The 13,478-nt window shown below is 46.0% G+C and overlaps 2 protein-coding genes across 10 annotated transcripts in view; one reads left to right on the plus strand and one right to left on the minus strand.

Moving 5' to 3' along the window:
• The first annotated feature begins 171 nt into the window (after window positions 1-171).
• On the plus strand, window positions 172-6,714 carry LOC120951011 (polynucleotide 5'-hydroxyl-kinase NOL9). Of its 2 annotated transcripts, none has more exons than XM_040369479.2 (4): window positions 172-410; window positions 501-3,377; window positions 4,218-4,357; window positions 4,420-6,714. In XM_040369479.2, exons 2-4 carry the CDS (start codon window positions 520-522, stop codon window positions 4,617-4,619), a joined length of 3,198 nt encoding a protein of 1,065 aa, XP_040225413.2. In that variant the 5' UTR covers window positions 172-410; window positions 501-519; the 3' UTR covers window positions 4,620-6,714. The 2 variants fall into 2 exon arrangements, with proteins under 2 accessions (XP_040225413.2, XP_049462884.1); XM_049606927.1 differs by having other exon boundaries at window positions 172-399.
• The window catches only part of LOC120951009 (uncharacterized), a 104,493-nt gene continuing 97,716 nt past the window's right edge, over window positions 6,702-13,478 (minus strand). For 7 of the 8 annotated variants that reach the window (XM_040369473.2, XM_040369472.2, XM_040369474.2 and 4 more), the window contains 7 exons: window positions 12,859-13,062; window positions 11,307-11,701; window positions 10,660-11,230; window positions 10,422-10,586; window positions 9,731-10,337; window positions 9,421-9,633; window positions 6,702-9,337 (listed from right to left, as the gene is read on the minus strand). In XM_040369473.2, the coding sequence (XP_040225407.2) occupies window positions 9,213-9,337; window positions 9,421-9,633; window positions 9,731-10,337; window positions 10,422-10,586; window positions 10,660-11,230; window positions 11,307-11,701; window positions 12,859-13,062 (2,280 nt within the window). In that variant the 3' untranslated portion in view covers window positions 6,702-9,212. The remainder of the gene's footprint in view (window positions 9,338-9,420; window positions 9,634-9,730; window positions 10,338-10,421; window positions 10,587-10,659; window positions 11,231-11,306; window positions 11,702-12,858; window positions 13,063-13,478) is intronic. The other variant, XM_040369475.2, reaches the window with a different exon arrangement.

A 13,478-nucleotide genomic window follows, 5' to 3' on the forward strand; every position in this document is an offset into this window, starting at 1 on the left:
CAATGAAAATAAAGGTGTATTAAAATGGAAAAAGAGGATATTAATGAGAAAATGTTAGGAGAAAAAATAAGAGGATTTTGAGTTTAATCTAACAAACAAATAAATTCCCAAAACCCTACCGGCCAATGGCTGTCAAACGTGCCATCAATATGGCTGACAGGTGGGCAGTTGAACGGAACTCGTTTCCACAAATCGAACTGTCAAAACCGTGCAGCACGTTCGTATTTACGTTATTCGCGAAACGCCGCTTTCATGGAAATCGCACAGAAAAGTTGTGGCCAAAACTGAATGTTGTGTACTTTGTATTAGTTTCTGCTTGTAATCTTCGTGCTCGGTGCTGGCTTGCGTGTACGTGCAATCACTATCAACCAGTTCGTGGTTAATTGAAGGCATTGAAAGGTTAGAAACAGGTACTAGAATGTTCCATCATTTCATCGCCCATGCCGGCTACTCGTGTGGAAGGTGTCGCTAATCGTATGAGTCCCTCTTTTTTCTTGCAGGTCGCTTCGCTGTTGAATAATGGGCAGCAAGAACAAGAATCGTAAAAAATATACTCATCCCACAAATGGGGAACCAAAGCCGGTAGAATTGGACGTAAAGACAGGCATGAGGAAGCCGGCAAAGGAAGCTACAAACTCAAAAGCTAAAACAGCCTACCAAATGCAGGGAGTAAAGGTAGAGTCGGCAACAATGGAAAGTAAGAAAAAACAGAACAAAGATGCTTGTCTTGCGTCTAAATACACTCCAGTGAATGGCAATTCGAACGCGAATAACGCGGCGGCGAAGGAAAATGGAAAGGAAACGGCACGAGCGGAGAAGAAACGTTCGAAAAAACGGGCCAAAAAGCGCAATGCTAACGTGATGGATGAGGATTCGCTTGGAGGCAGTGCATCGGACGTGTCTGCCAAGCGCGATCCGACAGTAGATGATGGTTCTCCGGCGAAGCGAAGCCGTAAACTGGACAGCGATTCCAGCGACACCCGCAACAACAATGGAAAATGCAGCAAAAGCCCAATCGCCAACGATTCATCTAAGAAGAAAAATATCGTCGGAAAGGTTGCTTCAGGTGCGAAAGTTAACCCCAAAGCGGCACATTCTGCTGGCAAACCGTCTGGCGAGGATCCGGTACCGCACAAAGTGCCAGTCCTGCAGTGCGTCGGTATGGAAGATGGTGCCACGAGCGACTCTAACACTGACAGCGATGAGGACGACTACATTGAACAGTTTTTCGACGAACAACCGGAAGCGAAAGAGAAAAAAGGGTCTCAGAGCAACAAACCGAGGAAACGGGCAAAGAAAGCGATCGCACAAAACGTAAGCCCAGGAGGGTGGGTGGTGGAGAACAACGATTGTAGTCTGGAGTATGGGCCCAGTTCGGACGAGGAACCTACTGGCAAACCGTCCGCCTTTCGGGCGACAGAAAGTCCAAAGAAGGTGGTGGCGTTCAAGCGAAAGGAACCCCCGGCGGAAGCCCAAGAGATCGATGAGGATGACGACGACGACGACGACGATTATGACACGTTCGATTCAGATGAAGATGACTCCGATTGGACCGACGACGATGAAGATCCAGAGGTCACTGAGTTCTATGACAATATCTACGATATGTCCAATGAATCAGAGTACGATGACTACCTCCAAAAGGGATACGATAGCGACAGCTTTGACGGGAACATGAACGGAGCCGATAGCTACGATGACGACTATGAATCGAGTGCCGACGAATGTCGCTCGCCCAGAAACAGCTACAGTCGATTTACCAGCGGCCAGCCGTATGAAACGGACAGTGATGATGAGGATTACGAACCGCCGGAAGGTGACGATACCGTTTATATTCCACGTGGGGCGGCCGTTCTTCGCGATCTGGACGATGATTCCATAGTCCACTTTGATGCGTCGGGCAAATACGCGCAGATAGTAGAGCTTCCGGCTGATTACGGCATGGAGAAGGAGGGAAGCGACCTCGATCAATCGGATAAGCAGGGAGAAGGAGAACAGAAGGAGCGGAAAAGCGAAAATGTTGTCCAAGAAGAGGCAGAGGTCGTGGACGATGGAGCGGAGAGTGACCGATCATGTTCACCCTTGCTGGAGATAAGCCCCAAACCAACGACGTACACCTTTTACGATGCAGTTGATCTGCGAATGTCGCTAGTGGTGCTGAAGGCTCCGCTCTACATCCACGGCCACCTGTCCGTGCAGGCACTGTTCGGCAAGGTGGACATTTTCGGCTACCAGCTGGATATGGCCGAGAAGCGTACAGTGTTTGCTTCCGGCGGCTACAATGCGCTCAATCTGACGCCGCTCCCCAGCCCGGACACGTACAGCACGGCGACGTTTGAGCGCATCCTGAACAAGCTGAGCCGCCACTTCGTCGAGGCGGACATGCGGGAGCTGGTGCGCGAGTTCAACCCGGCGGACAGTGCGCTGGTGCTGCTGCGGGCGGACTCGTTCGATGCGAACGACACCGTACCGATGGTGTGCAGGCTCCTGCCCGAGTTCGATCTGTTCCCGACGGCGCTTACGCTTAACCAAACCAGCTCACCGTTCCGTACGACGGAAACCCTGCTGGAGGTGGCGATGTTCGTGCCCAGTCAGCCCACCGCCCGCAGTGCTGTGCCACAGTTTCAGCCGAATCCGGTCTGGGACACGGTGCCCGTGAGCGCGAACAGTCGGCTGATGGTGGTGGGGGGTAAAAGTTCCGGCAAGTCCACCCTCTGCCAGTATCTGATCAACCGGTACATTAAGCAGTTTGGTCGGGTACTGCTGCTCGATCTCGACATTGGTCAGCCGTTGCTGTTTGTGCCGGAAACGTTGAGCGTTAGCGTGCTGGAGGAACCGATCCTGGGGGTGGGCTGCTTTGCCAATGTGCAGCCGCGCCAGTGCAAGCTGTTTGGCAGCTTGAATGTCGTCTCCTCGCCGCTGGTATACGTGCAGAACGTTCGGTCGCTGGTGCAGTACTGCAACGAGGACCCAGCCCTGCAAGACATCCCGTGGATTATCAACACGATGGGCTATGTGGTCGGGTTCGGCAAGGAGCTGACGATGGCGATCGTGCGCCTGCTGCAGCCGACCGATCTAATTCAGCTGTCGTTTCCTAAAAACGGCAAAAAATCGTCCACTCCCTTTTTGAAGCCGGAAAACTACGCCAACCAGCTGACCGCCGAGCTGGTGAACGGGTTCAACTTTAACATTCTCAGGGAGGAGGTGCAGCTGCAATCGGCACCGGCCAACTATCGCTTCCATCCGATCGATGTCGTGTACGAACCGAACAAAACCTCCTTTTTGCCGCCGAAACGACGCACGATCGCGATGATGGCACAGCTGGCAAGGATTTTGAGCGATACGGCCGAAACGTTCACCGACGTGAAGCCGCACATGTAAGTGTCAATGTGCCGTGGTGTGGGCTTACACAAGTGCTGCAAAATCTCATGAGCATCACGAGATGTTCATCAACGAAAGCAATGAACTTATCCGTGGTAGCTTGATGTTCATTGCTGATACTCAACGAAAGTGCGTCATGGCATGCCGAACGCGTCATGCGAATGCTTGAGTTTAACGCGATTGGTGACATTTTGTTTTACACCCAACTCTTGGTCACTCACTTGGTCACGACATTTTCTGTCGGTGATAATCACGATATTCTTGGAATATTCTTGGCGTGTGGTCCCAAGCAGCAAAATAAGCATTTTTTCTCGCTCTGTCTGCTTCGATTGTCTGTCAGGTCAAACAAGGCGAGAAACCATGATTATTTGGTTTCTGGGCACCACTCGCACGCACTGCATATCTCCCATGACTATCGGGATGATTACCGACAGAAAATGTCGCGACCAAGATAAGCACAAAATGTCACCAAGCATGTGATGGTCGCAACAACTGTTTGAGTCTCACCTCTGATCATCACAGTAGAGTTCGTGACGCTGACATGATTTTGTTTCAGCCGGAATAAGTCATAGCTATGTCAGTGACATTTTGTAGAACTAATCACAGTAAAAAACAGTCATGACAGTGACTGGCCAAGTGATTGTCGCAAAAATGTCACGAAACATGTATTGGTCACATCAATAGTTTTGAGTATCATCTCTGATTATCACAATTGAGTACGTGACGCTGAAATGGATTTTGTTTCAGTCAGATTAAAAATTAAAAGTGACATTTTGCAGCACTGGTCTTACATGAGTCGTGTACCTAATCAACCCGCTTTTCCTTTACTCTGGCAGGGCTCATTTGGATGATCTGAGTATTATAAGCACGGGCGAAGATTGTACCTCGAAGGAGATGATGAAGCGTGCGCTAAACGGTACGTTGGTGTACCTTTGCGAAAAGCTTGCAGCTGACCAGTACAATTGTTTCGGTGTTGGTAAGTAACTATTTGTTCCTATTTGTTGTATTGTGTACTAAATGCCTGATTAAACCCCACAGGAATTGTGCGCAGCGTCGATGAGAAGGAAAACAACGTGTACCTGCTGCACTCTCTTTCATCGGAACAGCTGGCCAAAACGAATGTGCTAGCGATGGGCAGTACTAGCCTTCCGAGCCAGGTATACCTGCACTGCAGTCCCAAGATCGAGGGTACGATTCCGTATCTTCAGAACATGTCGATCGTACAGGTGCAGGCCTAAGGGTAAACTGTTTTCGTAAATCTCTACTTCCGCGTCTCTGTTCGTTTCACGTTGTCAATATTAATTTTATTTAGCTACTGAGCTGAGTTGAAAAGTAAATTGATAGCAAACAGTTGCAGAAGCTAACTAATAGCTATGTGTACAGGTATTGAGGAACTGAAAATTAAATAGATTTCATATTGGCAATGATTATTGTATTCAAATTTGAAACATAAAGTTTCACACATCAAATGCTGGAAGGAAATAATATTTCTAAATGGCGTAGAATTGATTCCTGTCCAATGGATTGCTTTTTTGCGGCACGTTCTCGGCATTATTGGACATTATTCTATGTACGAACATTCGCCAAATGGAGAATTACTTTAAATAGCGAATAATTAAAAAAAAAAACATCGAGAAATTTATATTATCAATCGTTTCATGCATAATACTTCATCCCAAAATGCTATTTCACAACGTCCTCTACACAAGGTACCATAAACCAGGAAATAAGGAACAGAAAAACGGCTAAATTTGATTGAAAAAAACCTCTTAATGTTTGTACAACGGAAGTGAGAGGGACAAATAGCGGAATCAAAACAAATTGATTGTGTATGTTACAATACAGCGGAATGGGCTCAATTCAAAACAGTTGAAAGATAATCATTAAAGTGGAATATGTTGTTTTTTTTTTATTAAATTTGGCCATTCCAAATGACATTATACCGTAAAGGAAGGAATAAAACGAAAACAGTTTTTAAAAAACCAACGGACATTGCCTCTCCAGTTGATTTTGTTTCACTTCGACGCTGAGATTGAGATTCGTTTCTGTCATCTATTATCAGCTTTTTTTTACAGCAAAACTTTAAAAAAAAACAAGTTCTTTTTTTAATTTTTAGTATATTTTTTTCTGTTTATTTTTATTAAAAAATGTACAATTTGGTTATCGATTTTCTTCTTTCTTCGACGTTTATTTTTCCATTCTCCCGCCCGCCGCCCTCTCTTTTGCGTTTCTTATCCCGTTCGCGGCATTTCGATTCTTGAACGTCCAATTTAGAATTAATAGGGTTGCACATTCCTGCATTCCGTCTCTTCTCGCGCCAGACGAGCTCGATGCCCTAAGTTTTCTTGCTTTTCATGAAAATGTTGTGTGTTTCTGTGTGTATGTGTACGTTTCCACACGACCGATCCAGCAGTTAGACTTCGTCTCTTCGCTTTTCGCGCTCCGTCGTCTCCGTGCGCTCAATGCATCCAATTAAATATATATATATATATATATATATATATATATATATATATATATATATATATTTATATGTATATATACCTTTTTATGTATAGTACTTACTCCTCTCGTTCGCATTCCCTTATCCGTAACTTGTTTGCTTTCGTGTCCTTACACTAACTTTTCTCCCCCTTTTGCTTTTCACATACACACACACGCAAACTTCCTCAACTCTGGTTTTATGGCTTAACTTGCTCTTCCTATCCGAACGGTTCGCGTTTGCTAATCTGTTGGCATTTGTTCCTCCCTAGTGCGGGGCGGAGTTCCGTTGTGCTTGCTTTTGCTTATACCCACCCCTTCTTCTTCTGGCTACTGCGGCGCTTCATGCACATGCCCATGTTTCGAAAGTTCAGTCACGTACATCTGAAGTTTAGCTTTTTTCCATACCCACTATGCACCCGGAGCGTTCGCACATGATAGCGACATCCGGCCAGTTTGTAACGAACAAACAAAAAAAAAAAGTCGCTCCACCTTCCCCATTCGGCTTAGCTATATAGTTGTGTAAATTTTGCTATATTGCATGCACGTGTGCACATTTTTTACGCGATTTATGCAGTCGTGCTGTTAGCGTTCTGCAATGTGCTAACGTGTCCACTGCGCCGGTGTGATTTGTCAATGAGTCCTATCCGAAGGATGGAAAAGGGGTTGCTTTACACACACTCTGGGGTTGAATTGAACTAGGATTATGTACGTTATGTTACTTTTTTCCAATTTCTGATGGTTTGCAGAGATGAAACACATGCTTCTATGAGAGTATGAATATGAATGCGATTTTTTCCTCTTTTTAAATGCAATATGCATTTTGATCGGTATTTTACAAAAAAAAACAAATCAATTGCAGAACAAGTAGTAGTGACAAGTAGTGTGCACACACTAAGAGAATATGTATCAAAATGTGTTGCTTTTAAAATGGGTAGTTAGGAATAATACCACAATTAAACTGTGTTCGGTTATCACCGTAGAGTAGAGGTGTTTTTTTGGTTTGCTTAACTGTTTCCTTCTATCTTTTTGTGTTTTGTTTGTTTGCGGCTGTATCTATCAGTTGGAGTGTTTGTATTACAAATTGTTCGTATAAGGAAAGCGCTTCCGAAATGATATGGCCCTCTAATGATTGCATTGATGGTGAATGGTAAAAATGAAGGTATATGAAAGCACTGCTACATTGCTCATTATCTAATTATTAACATCAATTTTCCTTTCGTTTTAGCTTCTTTCTTGATGTCGAATATTACAATTTAAGTTAAGTGGTATGGGAAAATGAGCGTAAAATCGATACAACAGACAGAAGCATTCAAAAGGAGTCTTGCACTTCGCGAACATGCGTTCTACCTAACAGCAGCGGCATTAGAAAGCGTGAGGAGGGAAAGTATAGGAAAAATTGGCTGAAAGCTGCTCTGAGATCAGTGATCCTCAGATCAGATTTGCTCCACACTATGCTATAGCTATGGCCAATATTAACTGCATCGGTTGGAAATCTCAAAATGGTACGCATTTATGGCAACTGGCAAAAGAAAACGCATATTGCGATACAAAACACCGGAACAAATTCCATATCTACCTCCTTTCCGTGGGTCTATCTGGCCTGTAACAAAGAACGGTGTGTATTTTGCAAAAATCTGTAAAACGTCCCCGCTTCTCTATCTTCTCTATTTCGAAGTAAGCTCATTCAAAATTTGTAATCTGTGTGGAAAGCTGGTTCTTCAAAGAGAAGGCTTAGCGTAGCGTTTCTGTCGTTTATGCAGTCATCTCTAAGCATCATCCTTGCGATCGTGTCCCGTTCGCCCGAGTTTCCCCTCTTTGAACCAGTCTCTTGACACAGCAACAACGGGTCTCACCTCTACTTCCTCCATTCGTTTATCATCATACCCTGCATCGTGAATGATTGTGCGTTAGTGGTGCGGTACCATAAATGTGTGTGTGTTTGGGTAGGAGTGGAACAACGTGGGAAGCCAACAAACGGGCGCATTGCGCGACGCAACCGATTTATTCACCGTTGTTCAAGGAAGGATCGCGTGTAGTTGTAAAGCAAACTGGCAAAAAGAGCAAACCCGCGCGGTATGTCCTAACCAACTTCTCTTGCCTTTTGTTTCCCTTTGTTTGTTTGTTCATTAAATGGTCCGCGTGGGCAAAAAGGAAGCCGTGTGTAGCCGCTTCGGTCGGAAACAGTAAGGGGGGCTTACATGAACTTAACTGAATTTTTAAACACTACTACACGTACCTAAGCTACTACTGAAACGCTTTGTAAATGACTATAAATTGATTCTTTTCTCTTCTGCTCTCGCTCTCTCTCTCCTCTTTATCTTCTTTTCTGTGCTCGTTCTCTCCTTATAAACTAACCATTCGCTCGCTTCTCGTCAATCAAGCGCGACTGTTCACGATTATATCCGTTCCGTTTGACGTCCATGTGTTCACATTATCCCTGCGTCTCTCCTTGTGTTTTTGTTTAATTTATTTTTAAATCCTGTGTTCCCATTCAAATGCCACTTTTTCCCTTATCATACTCTCTCCCTTTCTCTCTATTGCGAACTGCGAGTGAGGAATTATTGGTGGAAAAACCAAACGGCATTCCATAAAGTCCTGACACACGCCAGCCAGCCAGCCAGCCAGCCTTGCTTACAAAGCCAGTCCCGGAGTTTACCCGGTTGATTGTTCGGAGACAGACTTACGAGCAAATGAGAGAAATACAAAGAGGAAGAAAAGCATACAAAACCTCCACACGATTGAAATTGTACCAAAAATTATACACTTTAAAGCGCTGCAACTACTACTTTAGCATTGTAATAGCGCCATAATTTGTATAATTTTCCAAACAATTCAATTTCGCCGCTGAACTACGTCTTGCACTCTTTTGTTAAATTAGAAAAAACGTTTTTTTGTATTGTTGCTCGTATATCACGTACTATCATCAAAGCTATCTTCTTTTAACCCTTCCTGAACGAATTCTTAGAACACACAGAAACCCTACCTTATCATAACCGGTTGTAACGATCTGCTTCTCTTGTTAAAGCGCTACACGATCGCGCCTTTTAATTACTGTTTGTGTTTTCCTTCTTCTCTCTCTCTCTAATGTTTTCTTTTCCGTTTTTTTGGTGTTTGGTGGTAATTGGTAAATCGAGTGCAAAAATTAGATGACAAAAAGAACAAAAAACACACACATAAACGTAGATTGTTTGTCACAAAAAATCGAGAAGTGTCAGTACAACTAAACGGAACAAATAGTGAAATGGCGATGCTCGCGCGCACCATACGCAGTCCCTGCCCCTTGTTTTGCGAACAAATAGTTAGTGAATGCTGCTGTCTCCTTGGTGGGGCGGTGGTGGACGCCGGGCCTATGGTGACACGTACGGTGGCGGCCGCCGGTAGGATGGTGTGACGGGCGATTTGCCGCGCGATTCGCGCCCACCAACGATCACCGGCTGCGGTGGCACGTACTCATCGACGTCCTCGTTATCGCCTGTAGAAATCGATCAATTTTGAAATGGAACGTGTTGTTGGTGGTGCTGCTTTTGCGCGGTGATCAGTAGTGTAAACACTTACCATCGTGGTTGGTACTGCTGTAGGACGGTGGCAATAGCGGGGGCTTCTCGTCCTTCAGTATCACCGGCGACTTGTTGCCGATCTCCGGCTTCTCGTCCAGCTCGTCCTGGAAGATCACCGGGATGCCCTTCGACCGGAACGACTTGCGCTCTTCGTCAGTACCTTGGGGATTGGACGAGGAGGAGGAGGCGATAGGTTTGAAATTGATATATTCTTTCATTACTCATCAATATTAGTTCTTCCGGTGGTGTCGGTGCGCTTGTGTTAGTGCCGTAGCGGGGTTTGGCGGGCTGGGGCGGATCGTACTTACCGAGCTCCATCTTGCCGGTCAGCCGGCGCTTGTACAGAATGCACGCAATGATGGCGGCGATCAGCAGCATCACGATGATGATCACCGACGGCAGCACGAACGTAAGCAGGTAGTCGTCCTTCGAGATCGGTTTCGGGGCGGCCTTCTCCGGCTCGCTCGTGGCGTGATGCGGCGTATCGAACCCGTGGCAGTTGTCCAGCGGCACCAGGCTCACGTTCTGCAGGCTAAACTCTTGGCCCAATATTTCGCGCACCTTCGCCCGGATCGTGCTGTCCTGGTGGAGCAGAATGTTGCGCAGCGTCTCGATCTCCTCCTGCGGGCAGCGCTGGTGCTGGCGGCTCAGCGTGGTGTTAAAGAAGGACACCTGCACCTGCCCGGTATGGTGGATCGGCCGAATGTGGTGGATCTTGATGTAGTGCGTCGAGGCGTCGCCAAACACCTGCGCGAGCCGTTCGATAAAGCGCCGCTGCACCTGGGCCGTGTTAAACTGCTCGTGGCTAATGTCGAGCGTCAGCTCGAACAGGACGCTGTAGTCGCGCTTGTGGTGCGGGTTGACTACCACCACCAGTGCGTCCGTTGCTGTGAGACCTTCGCGATCTTCCGCCATCTGTGAAGTGGGAAGAGCAAATGCGTAAGAATTACGATTACCAATTTCTGGCATGCAAAGCGTGCGAAAATGATCACCACCCACCAAAAGATATTCCTTGCGTCCGATGTCATTCGTTCGCGGCACACCGTAAAACTCCTGGTTCTTCGAGTCAAACTGTAGCCAGTGGTTGGGATCGAGCGTGTTGCGATCGGTTGTCAGCAGCTTCATCTTCAGCTCGTTACCATCTTCTGGATCGTAGAATGTGTCCTAGAAAGGTACGACAATGTATCTGTGTTGCCACAATTCGTTCCAACGCGAATCCGAATCCAACCCCACTTACCACCGGCACCTTGAAGACGAGCAGATGGCCCACGGTTGCGTTCACCTGATCGACCTGGTTGCGCGTTTGCGGCGCATAGTTGCGCTGAATGCTCTGCGTCGGTTTCACCTTTGGCGGCGTGACCTTGGTGCACTGTGCAATCTGTTGGCCCTGCACCGACTTGACCGTAATGTCCGGATTGAGCGCATCGTTGAGCGCTTCCTCGGTGAGCAGCGCCACCAGCTCGTCCAGCTTCTCCTCCGGGCAGCGATCCTTCGGCAGCGTCTCGTTCGTGTACACAAACGTGGCCAGGCTGGGATCCTGTATGCTGTTGCGGATGTCGCGCACGATAATGTTCGACAGCGTCACGTCACCGAGCACGACCGAGATGCCGCGTGCCGTCTCGATGTGCCAGTCGACGTTGCTGGCAAACTTGCGGTTCAGGCGCAGCGCCAGGCTGATCTCGTGGTTGAGGCTGCGGTGCGATTTGTGCTGCTGCACCTGTATGTCCACCTTTTCCGTGACGGTAAGATTGCCGGAGTCGGTAGCGCGCAGCTTGTAAGGCCAACGGGATACGTCCTTTTCGAGCGGTCTGTAGGATGGCAAAACAAAACGGTATATTAAGCTAAGCTGTACTAGAGACTTCACTGTGTGTGCGTGGGACTTACAGGCCATAGATCTCTTTCGTGTCTTCGTTGAACTGGATCCACGAGCTCGGTTTGAGCGGTTGATCACGGGCATCCAGCAGCTCCAGGCTTAGATTGTTACCGTCCTCGTTGTCGTGGAATGTTTCCAGCGGGACTTGGTAGCGGAACACTTTACCGGCCGGGATGGCTTGCTTTGGAATGCGGTTCCGAATGATCGGTGGAAGGTTGGTCGGTTCGTCCAGCTCCGTGGTAAGCATCGTTGAGGTCGTAGTTGATGCCTCGGTTGTGGTCGTGGTGGTGGTGGTAGTGGTCGAGGTTGTGGTAGTCGTTGTCGTCGTCGGTGCTTCCGTGGTGGTGGTGGTGGTCGTGGAAGGCGTTGTGGTGGGCATCGTTACCGTTGTTGGGGTAGTGCTTGGCTGCAGTAAGAATAATAGAGAAAATTATCTTGTAAGTACAATCTTCTGAGCTCATTTTTTCAGTTTTTCGAATAAGTGTTTCTTCATTCTTTCGTATCCGTTCGGCTGTGGTAAAAAGCACAGAGAGATCATTGAGTTTTCCCTAGTCAAGAAGTCTTTTTATATAAAAAGAATGGATTGATTTATGTTTTTTACCCGATTCAGCATAAGTATTAAGGTATGGGAAGGCATTCCTAATCAAAATCTATTCACAACTGAACTTGTAACCGTGTTTGCCCAGTATCCAATACCGATCAAATCCTACTGATCATGGACAAGAAGAGATTGATCCAGATTATGATCCAGTAACGATCTCTTTATATTAGAGTAGAATAAAATAGCATATTCTAGAAGTCGATTAGCTCAGTTCTGGAATTCAGCCAATTCCCACGCGAAGGACACTACAAACATCTCAAGGCAAACGATTGAGATCAATCTTTTTTTAAGTAGTCACTCGGAATATTGTGTCAGAAATAATTTGTACTAAAAAGCTTGATGCTGTTCTAAATTGCGAGTCAAAGATCTGTAATGATGTGGAATGATGGAGATGACCAATCGAATTCCTGAACATTCATACTATAAACTAACTGTTAGTATTCATCTTCATCTACTGTTGAAACTAACATTTGTTTGAGTTTTTTTCAGTTATTATTCATAAACCATGCAGGAGCCTAATGCTATATCTTTCTTTGCAAGGATCGACTTTAAGTGATCGTTAAAATATTGAAGGATGTGAAATTTCTAGGAGAAATTGGAGGTCGTTAATATCTTATCTCTGACTGAGTTTGGTTCGTCTAGAGCAGGGGTCGGCAAACTTTTAGACCAAAAAAGCCAAATTCTACAAAAATGTTCGTAGAGTCCCACGTGAAGAGCCAAATAAATGTAGCAAGAGCAAAAATTGTGTAAAAGATCTATGAAATATATAGACGCTTAAGAGCCACCATCTTGAAATCAATGCTCAATCGAAAGAGCCACTATCTTGAAATCAATGCTGTTATAGCGTGATCATAATTCTCGTAATTACGGCCTGACATAAGCGAGAAGCCTCGATATTTCGTGTACAGATCACTTGCGCTCAATCTTATCCCGGGTTGCGCTGTAACACTTTGAATTCTTACCTCTGTCGACGATGGCATTGGTCGCTCGGTGGTTGTGGTCGATGACAGTACACGCGGATCGGGCTGCGTGGTCAGTTCGATCGCTCCCTCCTCCTCGTCATCGTACTCATCGTCATAGTTTTCGTACTCCAGTTCCTTGTCCTCCTCCTCGTTGTCCTGTTTCGGGGTGGTGAAGGTCGACACAGAACGTTGCGTCGATGTAGGCTGCAGACGACGAACCATGCAGAAGTACGCGCACGGGGGAACGAAAGTAAGGTACGATTAGTATACGAATGCAATTTTACACAAACACTTTTAAATTGCTAAAATAATTATAACGTTAAAAAAATAGATACCAAAAAGTGTGTGTGAGAGAGAGAGAGCGAGAGAGTTGAAAGGTATTGAGAAAATGTATTTAAAAAAGAAATCTATCGTGTGTTCGTAAAGTGAAAGTAAGTTAAAGTGTCTCTAGTTTGTTAATAAGCGTACCGAAAGAAGCATTGTGCAAGGGTAGGTTTTTTAGGTTTTTAATTTGCTGTGTAGTTGATGTTTGTAACCAACCAAAGAAACGCAAGGAATGTGATGGCACATGACAGAAGTAAAAGGAAAGTAAGGAGTAATGGCAATGATCGTTGATGTAG

Source organism: Anopheles coluzzii, chromosome 2 (genome assembly GCF_943734685.1).
Source record: "Anopheles coluzzii chromosome 2, AcolN3, whole genome shotgun sequence".
Lineage (NCBI taxonomy): Eukaryota > Metazoa > Arthropoda > Insecta > Diptera > Culicidae > Anopheles > Anopheles coluzzii.